Source organism: Astyanax mexicanus, chromosome 5 (assembly GCF_023375975.1).
Source record: "Astyanax mexicanus isolate ESR-SI-001 chromosome 5, AstMex3_surface, whole genome shotgun sequence".
Classification (NCBI taxonomy): Eukaryota; Metazoa; Chordata; class Actinopteri; order Characiformes; family Acestrorhamphidae; genus Astyanax; species Astyanax mexicanus.
In genome coordinates, this window is record NC_064412.1 from 42,077,964 (window position 1) to 42,094,191 (window position 16,228).

General features: G+C 43.1%; 1 protein-coding gene across 1 annotated transcript; it reads left to right on the top strand.

Annotated features, from left to right (window-relative positions):
• The first annotated feature begins 12,430 nt into the window (after positions 1 to 12,430).
• cdk5r2a (cyclin-dependent kinase 5, regulatory subunit 2a (p39)) lies at positions 12,431 to 14,608 on the top strand. Its single transcript, XM_007234552.4, has one exon. It carries the CDS (start codon positions 12,816 to 12,818, stop codon positions 13,749 to 13,751), a length of 936 nt encoding a protein of 311 aa, XP_007234614.1. The 5' UTR covers positions 12,431 to 12,815; the 3' UTR covers positions 13,752 to 14,608.
• The last annotated feature ends 1,620 nt before the right edge of the window (positions 14,609 to 16,228 follow it).

A 16,228-nucleotide genomic window follows, 5' to 3' on the forward strand; every position in this document is an offset into this window, starting at 1 on the left:
TTTGTTTTTTGTTTTACAATAAATGATTTGTCCACATTTGTTCATTTACTATGTGTCACGTGTGCAGGAGCAGGGAGGACGTGAGGCAGACTCGATTACAAATATTTATTTACCAAACAAAAACTGAACAATACAAGGAAACATAGATAACGTATAAACTAAGTAAAGTGGCACACATGAACTGACGAAAAACGTACAACACCGGATAAACATTACAGGAACAAGAGGACTATATAAAGACACGGACAAACAGGAAACACCTGACGACAAGGTAACGAGGGGGCGGAGCTACTACTGACAGGTGACAACAGGTAACGTAATTACACAGACGAACACTGGGGCGGGCTACAAATGACCACAAACAAGAGCACATGGGACAGGAACTAGAGAACCGACAGAAGGTAAACAAACACAGGGCACATGATACAGAGAGACAGAAAACAGGGACAGACACAGGCTAGGGTGTTACATCACCCCCCCTCAGCGGCGCCACTACCAGAGGCGCCGAGAGAGAGGGAACAGGGACTGGACAAGGGACACGAACGGAGACTGTACAGAGGACTGGACAGGGAATGGAAACTGGACAGGAGACGGAGACCGGGCAGGGAACTTGACATGGGACAAAGAATGGAATGCAGACTGGGACGGGGACAGGACACATGGCTGAACAGGGGACTGGACAGGAGACAGAGACTGGACAGGAGACAGAGACTGGACAGGAAATGGAGACTGGACAGGAAACGGAGACTGGGACTGGACAGGGGACCGAACAGGAGACGGAGACTGGACAGGGAACGGAGACTGGGACTGGACAGGGGACAGGACACAGGGCTGGACAGGGGACAGTACACAGGGCTGGACAGGGGACCGGACAGGGAACGGAGACTGGGACTGGACAGGGGACGGAGACCGGACAGGACCGGACATGGGAACAGAGAAAAGAACATTGACGGGGACGGACACAAACACGGTGACGGGGACAGGAACAGAGACTGAGATGGGTACAGGGACACAAACAGAGACAGGGACCAAAACAGGGAGAGACACGGGGACCAGATACACAGGAGGGTGCCCAGGACTGGCAAATGTCCAAGGAAATGTCTGTGGCAAAGTCTGGGGAGCCAGCCTGGGCACAGTGCTAGGGGTACAGTCCGGGGGCCTAGGAGCAGGCCTAGGAGCCCGTGACCTGGGAGCAGGCCTTGGGGCATACAAAGTTCTAGGAGCAGGCACTGCTGATGCTGGAGCAGCGGGAGCTGCTGGAGCTGAGTTTGGAGCAGCGGGTGCTGCTGGTGCTTGAGCTGGGGCAGCTGGTGCTGCTGGTGCTTGAGCATGAGCAGCGGGTGCTGCTGGTGCTTGAGCTGGGGCAGCTGGTGCTGCTGGTGCTTGAGCTGGGGCAGCGGGTGCTGCTGGTGCTTGAGGTGGGGCAGCGGGTGCTGCTGGTGCTTGAGCTGGGGCAGCGGGTGCTGCTGGTGCTTGAGCTGGGGCAGCGGGTGCAGCTTGAGCAGGCGCGGCGGGTGCAGGAGCTCGTGACCTGGGAGTAGGCACAGGAGCAGAGGCGGGTGGCCCAGGCACATGAACTGGGGTGGCAGCGGGCACAGAGTCAGAGGCGGCCGGAGCCACGGGCACAGGGTCAGAGGCGGCCGGAGCCGCGGGCACAGGGTCAGAGGCGGCCGGAGCCGCGGGCACAGGGTCAGAGGTGGCCGGAGCCGCGGGCACAGGGTCAGAGGCGGCCGGAGCCGCGGGCAGCGCTGATCCAGAGGCGGCCGGAGCCGCGGGCAGCGCTGATCCAGAGGCGGCCGGAGCCACGGGCAGCGCTGATCCAGAGGCGGTGGGTCCTGCTGGCGTGAGCGCGGCAGGCACTGCTGACGTGGAGGCGGCTGCCACCGCGGGCTTGGAAGCGGCTGGCACCGCTGGCGAAGAAGCCGCTTCAGCGGGAGCTGAGAGTGCGGCTGCCGCCAAGATCAGGACTGGAGCCGCAGATTCAGCAGTGGGCGAGGCTGTGAAAACCGGACCGGAGCTTGCTTCTGGAGCAGGAGTCGAAAACCTGGAATCCGGCCGGGCTGTAGAGCTGGGAGCCGGCCGGGCTTGAGAGCTGGGAGCTGGACGGGCTAGAGAGCTGGAAGCCGGCCGGACTGTAGAGCTGGAAACCGTCAGGGCTTGAGAGCGCGGTGGAGCTAGCAGGCTAGCTAGCTTAGCTGGAGCTGGGCTGACGAGCTCCAAGCCGAGGAGAGGCGCCGGGAGCGGTTCATCTCCCCGAATTTGCTCGGCGAGGAACCGGAGATACTCGAGGTCCGCCCTCCTCGTAGCCTGCCACTTTGCTACGTCCATATCTGTAGATCCGGTGTTCTGTCACGTGTGCAGGAGCAGGGAGGACGTGAGGCAGACTCGATTACAAATATTTATTTACCAAACAAAAACTGAACAATACAAGGAAACATAGATAACGTATAAACTAAGTAAAGTGGCACACATGAACTGACGAAAAACGTACAACACCGGATAAACATTACAGGAACAAGAGGACTATATAAAGACACGAACAAACAGGAAACACCTGACGACAAGGTAACGAGGGGGCGGAGCTACTACTGACACAGGTGACAACAGGTAATGTAATTACACAGACGAACACTGGGGCGGGCTACAAATGACCACAAACAAGAGCACATGGGACAGGAACTAGAGAACCGACAGAAGGTAAACAAACACAGGGCACATGATACAGAGAGACAGAAAACAGGGACAGACACAGGCTAGGGTGTTACACTATGGCTCTCATGGATTAACTGGTTAAAAGGTTAATTAAGAGGTTTTGAATGATTTGAATGATCAAGGTGGTAACCACTGTGAACATTATCAGTCATTATCAGAATATTGTACATATTAGCCTTCACTCAAGATATTTTATTCTTTTCTTCATCATAATAAGACTTTAGACTACACAGAAACATATTTTCCCAACTTAATCTTTTAAATTTATTGCGTGAGTCTGTAACATTCAGGGAGTGCGTCAGATGCTCACAGATAAAAACAAAACAATCTCTGGGATTTATTAAAAAATGCTGAATTCAACAGAGAGTCCAGAAACAAGTCCAAGTCAGTAAAATCCAAAGCAAAACATTTAACATAGGATCCAACCAGAGTCAACAAGAGACAGGCAAAGGTCCAAACCAGGGTCATAACTAATGGGAATGATAAATATAAAAATGTTCAGTATGCACAGAACAATACTGTGCAAAGAATGTTAATAAAATAAAACAGGTTAAAGGAGCTGTATTAATTGAAAGCAAATGTGTAAAATGGATCCAGCAGACCAATTTCCAAACACATTATCTTCCCTATCAGAGGCGTGCAGACATAGGCATCAACTCTGCCCTTTATCAATCAAAGTGCCCTTTTGAAACTTTGTTGTTGTTTTTTTTTTTTTTTTTTAATATTATTATTATTATTATTAAGATTTTACTGAGGCTGGTTTGAAATGATCTTTTGAAAACCTGAGCGATTAAAAACGAGTGAAAACAGAATGCCCTGAAATCAGCAGTTCAGTTCAGCGAGTCTTCAGCACAGCACGCACAGCAACAGATAGGCTTCTTCTCCCCCGTGTCCCACCAGCCAGGTAACATACACATCAAGTAAAATCCTACCGTTTGCCCTCTAAGCCCAACGTGAAATCATTTTGTTGTGCAGTAAAATGTCTCATACAGCACCACGTGCGCTAAAAAGTGCCCTTTTTCGCCCCTGAGCACTTGCCCCCCAAAATGTCTGTGCACGCCACTGTTCCCTATCCATACTTCCACAGATCAGAGGCTCACGCAGGTCAATGTCGAGTCTTACTCTGTAAGTTTGCATAGTTTTTATTGTTTGCACATTATAAACAAAAAAAAAATTGTTTTTTTATAACTCTGTTAGCTTGATGCATTCTGGGCTTCGCTAGTGGAGGCTAACACACTCGCCCATTTCCATGGCTGCACTGTTTACATACTCTTATTTTTCTTCATCTGCAATTGAGGCTGGTTATGATGAGTTAATACAGAAAATATAATCCTTAATAGTCCTTTAAACACATAAAGAAACAGGTGAGGCTGTAAGAACTTTCCATTTGATAATTACTGCATTGGGGATTGTGTTTTATCTGGCAACAAGTTATTTAACACAAACTGGTGCAGTGAGTAGCTTCTCGTTTGGAAAGACACATCCTGTATTTGCTGCAAATATGTTAATCTGTTTCAGAAAGGTCAGATTATTGGCATGAATCAAGCTAAAAAGTACATCTGAGGAGAATGCTGTAAGCAGGGGAAAGACAATGGGGGAAATATCATCTTTGAGGAAGGAATGTGGTGTTGATGTAAATCAATCATAGAAAAAATGTTCCAGAATTCAGGGATATGTTTAATAGTGAAAGTAAGAGCATGACCAACAGCGGATCAACAATAGCAGATGACATGGCTCTCCAAACCATCACTGATCATCAGTAAATTTTACATTTCATTTGTAAATCAAGGGATCAGAGTCTGAAAGAAGAGTGCAGAGACACACAGTCCAAACTGCTCGAGGTCTAGTTTGAAGTTTCCATAATCAGTGATGGTTTGGAGAGACATGTCATCTGCTGGTGTTGATCCACTGGTATATAAAGTTCAAAATCAGTGCAGTGCAGTGCAGTGTCCCACAAAATCTTACAGCACTTCATGCTTCCCTCTACTGACAACTTTTATGGAGTTTCATTTTCCAGCAGGACTTGGCACACTGCCCACACTGCCACAAATACCAACTGATCTTATATAATATTCTTATTTTCTGAGACACTGATTTTCGGGTTTTTATTGGCTGTAAGCCATAATCATCAACAATGAAGGAAATAAACACATAAAATAGATCACTCTGTGTGCAATACATCTATTGCACCATGTGGCCTCAGTTGCTCGATCCTGCCGCTTCGCGCTTTATAACATCAGGAAAATTAGACCATTTCTGACGCAACAGGCCACCCAACTCCTGGTACAAGCAGTGGTAATCTCACGCCTCGACTACTGCAATGCCCTGCTAACTGGCCTCCCGGCCTGCGTAGTAAAACCACTCCAAATGATGCAGAATGCAGCAGCACGTCTGGTCTTCAACCAACCAAAACGGGCACATGTCACCCCGCTGCTCATAGAGCTCCACTGGCTACCAGTTGATCCTCGCATCAAATTCAAAACTGTTACAATCGCCTACAAAGTGATGACTGAACAGCTCCTTCCTACCTGCACTCACTCCTGAAGGCTTACGCTACCTCCCGGCCGCTGCGCTCCTCCAATGAACGTCGCCTCGCTTTGCCAAACACTCACACAAAGCAATCCAGACTGTTCTCATACAGAGTTCCCCAATGGTGGAACAAACTACCTTCCACTACCAGATCAGGAGAATCTCTCGCTATCTTTAAGAAACTCCTGAAGACAGAGCTCTTCAAAGAGCACTTACTCTCCTAACACCTCTAACTAACTACCTTCTACTACCAGATCAGGAGAATCTCTCACTATCTTTAATAAACTCCTGAAGACAGAGCTCTTCAAAGAACACTTACTCTCCTAACACCTCTAACTAACTACCTTCCACTACCAGATCAGGAGAATCTCTCACTATCTTTAATAAACTCCTTAAGACAGAGCTCTTCAAAGAACACTTACTCTCCTAACACCTCTAACTAACTACCTTCCACTACCAGATCAGGAGTATCTCTCACTATCTTTAATAAACTCCTGAAAACAGAGCTCTTCAAAGAGCACTTACTCTCCTAACAACTCTAACACACTAACTACTTCTAACCCCATTTCCTTCTTCCCCTCCTTCCCTTTTCTATCCCTTTATTTCCCTTCAACCTCCTTTAAGCCCTATCTAAAAATGGTTTATCTTAATTCCTATTTCTTTTGTACTTCATTATTGTAAGTCGCTTTGGACAAAAGCGTCTGCCAAATGTAATGTAATATAATATCTGAGTTTCACATTTTAAAATGAATAATGAAATACAGTATATTTCAATGATATTCTAATTTTCTAAGACACTGATTTTTGGGTTTTCATTGGCTGTAACCCATAATCAACAACAAAAAAAGAAATAAACACTTAAAATTGAATTACGGAAATAATGTAACACTGCAGACATGGCAAAAGCCCATTTATATTCATTTGTCTACTCCTGAACAAATAGGACCACAGGAGTTAAGGCACTATTTGCTGCTAACATTATGTTTGCAATGCTGACATCTGGTGGCCCACTTCTGTTACTACCTAAAATAACGTGCTTTGTAAAAATATCTTGTTCCAGTTTATGTACATAAAAGAAGAAAGCAAATATATACGTGACCACAACATAATAATAATAATAATATATAATGTCCTATTATATGTTTTTTGCATGCTGAATTGTTTTTTGTTTTATTTAAAAAAAATTAGAACAGCAGTATGATACATTATTATTTTTTTAATGATACAAATCGTAATGTAAACATGAAATGACTACAGTAATGCCTTTCAAACTAGTCTAGTATTTACTGTGATTAAACATACAGCAGTCTCCCTGAGAGCAGAGGATCCAGATCTGTTTTTTCTCCAGCAAACGTGCATTACAGTCACATCTGTTTTTCGATTTTTGGCCCTGATCCAATACAGAATTTTCTTATAATAGCTGAAAAACTATAGCAGACAGATCCAGAATAGCTGTTCACTTAACATTCACTTAAAGCACATGAATATGTTAATATGTGGGAGTAAAAATAAGTGACGAGTTAGCAAATAAGTCACAGTTTCCCTTTGCCAAAAAATATATACATTATATATATATATAAATCTCTGTGTGGTGTGGAGGCTGTTGCGCCTCTGACTGGAAGTATATGAGGAGGGTGGTGAGGACAGCAGAGAAAATCATTGGGACTTTCTCTTCCCCCCATTCCTAAGAACTAGTTATTAGCTAAATGTCTGAGTTAGGTAGTGTTAGTGCTAACCATACCTGTCAAGTTTTGGATTTAAAAATAAGGGAAATTTTCTGCCGCCCACTTAAAGTCATCCCAATACCCCAACCGAGGTTCAGTCTCGCTTACATTTTAAGACAGGTTTACAAGAATTCTAAAATAACCACCTGTGAACCACTTACAAACTACAATTAGATGATCAGAATCTGATAGGTCTACCTTTGTTTACACTAAAATGTTGTGGACATTCCTACATTTGAAATTCTTACACTACAATGCTTGAGGTTTGAACAAATTCTAACAAACCCTAAAAACTATCCCTGAACTATTAAAATAAATTAATTCTGCAAAATTCTCTTTATGCTTTTCACAAACTTGCTTAAACATTGTCACACTATTGACTAAATTGCTGTATAGTTGCTCAAAACATACAATTACAGTAAATTAAAAAATGCAGAAAAAATATTTGGATTTGTGGGAATCCCTCTGTTTACTCAGGACATGTGGTCTTACTGTGAACTACACATGAACAGAAGTCTCGTTACAGCAGTGTTTCTCAACCCTGTTCTTACATATTCTACTGCATATTAACACTGTTCTGCATAAACAAAGTATTGTACTATTTCTGGCTATTCACAACATCTAGATTAGTTAGACTTGTTAGCTAAATGAGAGAGAGAGAGAGAGAGAGAGAGAGAGAGAGAGAGAGAGAGATTTTTCTCAAACCCTGACTGAATTCTAAAGTTAAGCTAACTGACTAACACAGCTGTATTTTATTAAGCACACCGTGGGTTTAATCTGTGTTTTGATTCGGAGATGAGTCTTTTTAGGAAGCTATCAGGCTTATCACAGTTTACCTTTCTTTTAGAAAAATCTCTTTATATCCAGATATGTTTTAAGGTCAGCTGCTCCGACTAGCTGCCTGAACTCACAGCCAGAAAAGGGGCTTTCCCCACACTGACCCTTCTCTGCGCTCCGCAAAACCAGCAACCTGATTGGCTGTTTCTCCTGAAAGGCGGGACTTTCTCCTTAAACCGGCACCACGATTGGTTAAGAGACACACGGCTGTCTCCTCAATAATAAAGTTTTTTAAATGTTAATAGACCACGGGAAATTTACGGGAAATTACTAATACGGGAGGACGGCGGGAAATAGGAGTAAAATATGGTTTCCGGGCCAAACGGGAGACTTGACAGGTATGGTGCTAAGTAGCTGTAGCACAAACCAGCAGGCAAAGGAAAAACATAGAAGAGACACACAGACCCCTCTTTAGGGGAATTAGTGTGTGTAATTTACTGTTTAAAACAGTTTATTAAATTGATTTCTTTTTCATTATTTAATCAATTTAAGTAATTATAGTTTTCTTTCGTTTAATTGAACTAATTGGTCGTTGAGAGTCACGTGTGTTTACTATGTGTAAAATCACCAGAGCGCCATGTTTCAGGTATAGTTATAGCCCTGCAGAAGAAGCGAGTAGTAGAAGCGAGCTTGTTTGAGAGCAATAAAACTAGAGAATCAGAAGTAAAATGAAAAAAAAATGATCGCATCCAGACCAGCTGTTCGAGGATACCAGAGACTCTACTTTAGATTAATTATTATTTGTTAACAGCACTATTAAATATCACCTGAATATGACAAGCTAAAATGCTGATTCTGCTGCGTACAGCCTGGAAACATTACTTGGATATTACAGATATTACCTTATTTACAGTGTGTGGACACTTCCGAAACTTGACTTTAAAGCATTTGGTCTGATAATGCCACACTTATATACACTTAAATAAAATACTATTCTGATCAGGTGTGCCAATGTGTACCCAGATTTGCCTATAGGGGGTGCTACAGTACTACAAAAACACCTATAATTGAAACACATTCTGCAGTTTATAGAAAAACAATTTGTGCCATTTAATGCAGAACTAGATGAAGTACTACTTTGCATATACAAATCATCTTAGATAATGCTCTAGTAGGCATGCATGTGCAAATTTGTGTCTATATTTATTAATGTATTAAATATATTTATTTTAATTTATTTTTTAGCGTCTCACATGTGCACAATACATGTAGAAACGCCAACTTCTGCACCAACAACAATAAAAACGTCATATTTAAGAGACGACTCGTAGCTTTATAAAGGGAAATAGATGTGTTAGCAGCTTATATGTGGAGCATCTTTTGCTGGAGTGTAGAGCAAACATCTCGTCTGAAGTACATGCTCAGGACAAGGAGGAAAAAACAGGCCAGGCAGTTTGCTTTTGCTGTTTTTACAGCTATAGCTGCACCGCTGCACCAGGAGATGGGTGCGTATGAGAGAGAAGCATGTGGCGCATTTTATCACCAAAAATCTGTATTTGTTATACTTTTCTGCCCATACAAATCACAAAAAGCACTTTAAGCTACAGAAATTACAGAAATAAAAAACAAGAAAAAGGTATCATTTGGATAAGGTGCAACCAAAATAAAAAAATTACTCTTCGTAAAAAATGATGTTTCACTCACTCTATAGATGACGAGTGCCTTAAAGCATGGGGCGAAATGTCATGTTTGTCATGTTTTTATTCAAATAAAGATGTCTATTTTGCTACAGTGTGAGTGTTACACTATTTTTGAAATTACAAAATAATTATAATAAAAAAATGTTAAAAGGGTTGTGATTTTTAGGATATTTCATCAAAGATAAACTTTCCTCAAAAGAATTTCTTTATCCAAACGGATGATGACAAAAAAATCTAAGAAGCAGTACTCTAGAATCATAATTTATTGCAGGAAAAGGGCGCCGTTTTATGGGTAGCCAATAGGGCACTTTGTCTTGTGTTGGCACTCTAGAAGGCATTTTTTCAACCATGGGGGCACAAGGGAGGGTGGTTGGCAAAAAAACATCTGTACAGTATCTTTTCATCTGACCGTAAGAAATCTGTGGAAGGAGTTGTCACACCTAGCCGCCGTTCCACTGTTCTGAGATCAGCCCCCCGGACTATTGAGGGAGACTCTGCCCTCATTTACCTGGTTCTCATTTGCTAATTCATGGTTCTATATATACCAGGACTCTAATTCTGCCTCCCTGCAGGATATTGCCATTTTGTGTCATTATTGAGTGTTGGTTTATCTGTGTTTTTTATTCCTGGACTTTTGTTTCTTTGGTTGGTTTTTGACTCTGATTTTTGCCTTGTGATTTTGATATTAAACATTCTCTGCGTTTGCATCACAGTACCTAGTCTGAGTGTTTTAGGTGTACTGGGATGCATTCAGAAACCCCAAAAAATGACACTTTTTTCTTACTGTTCTTAGCATCTTCCAACGGAGGAAACACCCGAAAAGTCTTTGAAGGATTTTGGAAGTGACATTACTGTGATTTTTATTCATTCATTTTAAATAATTAATTTATTGATTAAATTGCGTAATACATTGTGTAGAAATAACACAACCATATAAAATTCCAAAACTTACATTATTGTAGGATGTACATCACCATTTCTTATGAAAAAAATAATACAAGATAATTTTAATTCAATTAAATGCATGAGTTGTCCACCGGTCTAAAGCGCTGTCACTATGAGCGGGAGGTCACAGGTTTGAACCCCCACAGCTGCCGGCGCTCAGAGGAAGCAAAATTGCCCCTGCTCTCTCCGGGTGGGTAGATGGTGCTCTTTTCTAACATCACTAAAAGGTTGATGTCCACAACACAGGGTGTCTGTGAGCTGATGTATCGGAACCGAGTTGCTGCACTTTCCTCCGAGCGTGCTGTGATGCTGCTCGGCAATGCTGCATCAGCAGCAGCTTGAAAAGAGGCAGTGGCTGACTTCACATGTATCAGAGGAAGCATGTGCTGCTCTCTTTACCCTCCTGGTGTGCTGGGGCATTACAAGTGATAGGGGGAGTTCTAATGAGTGGGTTGGTTAATTGGCTGAGTAAAATTGGGGAGAAATGGGAAAAATAGAAATAAAATGATTTTAAAAACAATAATAATTTAAATTCATAACACTAGGCTTCCATTTTATTTAATTGCCAATTATCTTATTATTTTTAGAAATGTAGTATTTTCTCAGAAATTAACTGGAGTTTAAACATCCACAATTAACACAGTTAAAAGGATGTACTGGCTGTTTACAGCAGCTGTGATTGGCTGGGCAGTATTAAGGGTGAGCTGAAAGCGAGCAATGTGATTGGCTTAGTTCATCAATAGTCAACATCATATTGGAAAGAATTCAGCTGTCCCATTTCCCCAATTACTGCTCCTTCCCTCCACTCCTCCTCCTCCTCCTCTCCTCCACTCAGCCACAGAAAGGCAAGGCATCCTCCTGGCCCGGCCAGGCTACTGACAAAGACTGACCACTAGATGGAGCAAGCCCAACACTTTGTAAATTTGTGGGGCTTATGCTATCAAACTAATGACTTCACACCTGGTCTGGAATAGCAGCAGCAGGTGGACTTCAATTAAAGCTGTGCCTAATCTAAAAACGGAATCCTTGTGTTTAATAAGCTTGATATAGGGTTTGTTCATTTAAACAAAGAAAATTTTACATCATTTACATCCAACCCCTTTGAATGAGTTTATCTTTATATCGCAACCATTAATTTATACAAACACCTTAGTTTAATCAACTTTAATTCTGGCATATTATTAATATAACATGTATTTTGTTTCACTGCATAGTTGTTTTAATTTCATACAAACACTATCTATACATAGATAGTACTTTCCTCAACATTCTCTCTAAATACACGCTTTATAACACATATAGAGGAATGCTAACCTTCACTTTAATAAACTTTTATTAAATTGTACACAGTTTTCTTTGATGTGGGGGTGGCTTTGCTATGTATGTAATGCTCTGGATTAAAATGAATCTTTATTTTAAGTTATTGTTTTTTTTTTTCTTTTTTTCTTAAAGTGTAAAATATGATTACATTATTTATTTGTATACTTATCTACATTAAATTGCCAAAAGTATTAACTCACTCATCCAAACCATCGAATTCAGGTGTTCCAGTAGCTTCCATGACCACAGGTGTATAAAACCAAGCAGCTAGCAATGCAGAATGCTTCTACAAACATTATGGGAAAAATGGGGTCGCTCTCAGGAGCTCAGTGAAGAAAAACTCTTATCCATTTTTGGTCTATTAACTAGATTATTAAACCTTTTATAGACTGCTGGTAAAACAGTGGAATCATAAATCCAGTAAATTAATTCTTGTATATCATTATAAGCTTCCCCATTAATAATAAAACGCCTCCGCGGCTCGATCAAAAATAGAAAACCGTATCAGACGGTCTAACCTATAAACACGAGCTGCCGAGAACTAGCCTGACTGTTCCTATACTGCCTTCTGATTGGTGGAGCAGCCTGTCAGCCACCCTGAGGATTTCTTTGATAGGACGGCTGATGGAGGATCAGCCCGTTTGACAGATCGGTACAGTGTGTGTTTTTTGCCCGGCTACAAATCCCAGGTCCTGCCCCTTTCTCTCACTCTGGCGGGGGCTGTGCGCGCGCACCGGGGATGCAGAAGGAGTGGCGGTAGCGCGCGCGCGTGAACGGTGCGCGCACACGCACAAGCAGACGCACGCACACATACACACACACCCACACAGATACACACACTAGCCCGGACTGCTTTACCGTACACCGCTGGATTGTATTTTTGCAGTTTTTTGCTATTTGTGTTTCTTTTTATTTTTCTCCATCATCCATTCAGCGCTCGTGCCATGGTCCCGTGAGCCGTAGATGGAAGCGAACGAGATCCGGCTGTGAAGTGGCACCCCCGTCCCCCCCACCCCGCCGGGGCAGCGCGCGCGCGACGCAAGGCGAGACGTAGCGTTGGCCGAAGAATCAGGGGCCCGGTGGGTCTTGGTCCCGCGAGCTGCGAAACATGGGCACGGTGCTCTCCATCTCCCCGACCTCCAGGAAAGGAGGGATCGTTGATGAAAAGGCTGCGGAGGCCGGGCGCGGCGCGAGCGGCAAGGCGGAGAAGACCCTCAAGCGCCACTCGGTGCTGATCTCGGCCCTGACGTGGAAGCGCCTTGTCGCCGCGTCTGCTAAAAAGAAAAGCGCCAAGAAGGTGAACCCCAACCCGCCTGCGGCCCAGCTCGGGAACCCCGTGGAGCAGCTGAACACCGAGAACCTCAAAAAATCACAATCCGGCTCCGAGCGCAAGAAACCCGGCCCCCTTGCCGTGCCGGTCCCCACGGTTCCAGACAAGAACCTCCGAGCCGGACAAGCCCCCAATGCCTCCCAAAGCGGAAAGCAGCTCCTCTCCGTGCAGCGGCAGCCCAGCGGCCGCGCCGTCATCTCCCCCCGACGTGTGGTCGTGCAGGCGTCAACCGGGGAGCTCCTGCGCTGCCTGAGCGAGTTCATGTGCCGCAGGTGCTACAAGCTTAAGGAGCTGAGCCCCAACGAGATCATCCTGTGGTTCCGCAACGTGGACCGCTCGCTGCTCATTCAGGGCTGGCAGGACCAGGGTTTCATCACCCCCGCCAACCTGGTGTTTGTCTACCTGCTGTGCCGCGAGGCCGTGACCGAGGACGTGTCCAGCGAGTACGAACTGCAGGCCACGTTCCTCACCTGCCTATACCTGGCCTACTCCTACATGGGCAACGAGATCTCGTACCCGCTCAAGCCTTTCTTGGTGGAGACCAACAAGGAGGTGTTCTGGGAGCGCTCGCTCCGCATCATCGAGCGCATGAGCGCCAAGATGCTGCGCATCAACGCCGACCCTCACTTCTTTACCGAGGTCTTCCAGGACCTCAAAAACGAGGGCGGCTCCAAGGACGCGGACGGAAAATGGACCAACAACCTGGACCGCTAAACTCGGGGGCTCGCGTTTTTAATTCTCTTTAAAGAGAGTGGAGAGAGAGAGAGAGGTTGAGAGGCTCTCTATCTGTTATCTCCAAACCCTGACCACTATAAAGACCAACCCCCATGTCCTACACCTCCTTCCCAGCCAAAACTCTCTTCTCCTCACGCGTTCACCAACAGGCGGGTTTAAGGCCGGACGGGCGGCGGCGTGGAACGGTTGCGCGTCACGCCGCTTTAATTAAAGCTAAATGAGTTAAGGACAGAGGTTCGCGCCCTTCTCGCGGGATGGGGGCGGTTCATGTTATTATAAATATGTGTATAAGACCACCGCATCGACCCCGTGAATGTCACGAACATAATGGGGATGGGGAGATATCTGGGGTCTGTTCATAGTTTACTTAATGCATGCTTTAAGATATTCTCATTGTATCTTCATTGTGGCTTTAAAACGAAAAAGTAAAAAAAAAAAAACAATAGAAAAATGATAGAAAAAAGAAAAGATTAACCTGCTACCTGGTGCTGGGCTAAAGTGAGAGATGTATAATATGTTTAGCTTGTGCGTCAGTGTTCCAGATCTTTCAGTCTTTCATTTTACGAGGTTTTGTTTTTCTTTTTTTTTCTCGCGTCCGGCGTGACGGACTGTACGCGGCCTGGACGCGGAGCTGTCTAAGGTGCTGGCCTCCAACACACACTGCTTACTGGTCTCCACTGGTCTCCTGTGGCGCCTGATGCTCTATATTTGAACGTTGAATGTACTATTTTCCAACGAAGCGAATTCTCTACCGTCAGAAATGTGCCAATTGTTATAGTATAAAACGTAATGTTTTATATTGTATATTTGAACAAAAATATATGAATAGAAATGTTCACAGACTCCGTCCTGCTCATTAATTTAACTTGCCCTTAATCTATAGTTGCTTCTGTCACGGGGGTTTTCTTTAAGGGTTTGTTAGTACAGGCAATGGTTTTATATTTAAAAATCACGACAATCCATTAACAGATACACTTGATGCTTTAATGTGTCGTATTTAAATGTTATAATGTTTTAGGTCAGTTATTCTGCAACGAACCATCAGATCCATTTGAACTCCAAAATGGTTGGTTTAGTCAAAGTCAAAAACCTATTTTTATAGTAATAATAAATCACTTTTTTTTTTTTAAATAAACACAATGTTTGTACAAAGAACAACAAAAAACTAAAGTATCATTTAGGGATTCGAATGGCAAAGATATATCCTCTGTATGGATGTAATACCTTTAGAAGATACTTCATTATTGACAAAAAGATCTGGTTCTAGTTGTATATAGCAATAAGAATCAAATGCTGAAATGCTACTTTCTGTGGTTGAATGGTTTTCTTCTTAATCGTGGAGAACATTTTAAAATTGTTGTATATATAGACAGTAGTCTAAAGTTTGGACACACATTTTTAGAGTCATATTTGGCCACTTAGAAGAGTCTAAAGTATAAAACATAGTTTGGTTTGTTTTACACTTTTTGTTTACAGAATAATTCCTCCTGTATTCCCGTATAGCTTTAATGTCTTAATGTATTTTGTTTTATAATGCACCACTTTCACTGTTTTTTTGTGAAACCTTTTCGAATTACATCAAATATTATTTAATTGGTTAATTTGTTTAAAATTAAGAAACGCAGTCTGATCAGATCTCCTCTCAGTTTATTGACAAAACGCAATAGTATGGAGATAGACGGGTATGCTTGAATCGTTACCTCATTCCTTGGCAGGCCCACCTTTGCAAGATCAAGATAATCAGGAGGATAAAGATCAAACTGCAAACCAAACATTTTTACTTACACCCTGTAACAACAACCTTTAAATATTCACACTTAAATACAAGGTCTTCTTTACAAGACAATGTTAATTTATGCAGTGCCTTGACTAATCAAATTATACTTTTAATGCTAAATGGTTAGCTTTGGCGTTAGAATCGTAGGCTGTGGGCTAACTCACACTGTATCAAACTTACACGAAAAATCACACGATGAAATTCGGTTTACATTTTAAATATAAACATTTTCCTTTACATTTTTGTCTGAATTTAACATGTTGAAAAAACGTAACGTACCATTGCTTCTGAACACACCGCATTTTAGCATCTTAACATTATATGAAATTAGGTAATTGTTCAGTAATTGTGCTGTAGACTAATCAGAACGGTGTTCGCTGTAAAGGATGTGTAAAACACGTGTAATTAAAGAAGTGTAAAGGTGTGTAGGACGTGTTAGGGGTTATGTTTCAGCAAATGCTGTACAGTACACCCGCGCTATAACGAGCCTCGCTGCTTCATTTACTCCGTTTATGGAGGCCACTGACCGCGGTGCTGAAACTCGTGTTCACAGAGAGCGCCTTCAGATAGAAACCGCATTTCCGGTCTCTGGACTAAAGATAAGTTCATCGCAGTAATTAAAAACCATTAAGGTTTTTTTTTAGGAAACTCAAAATAACAGCAAGGTTCCATTCTTGCT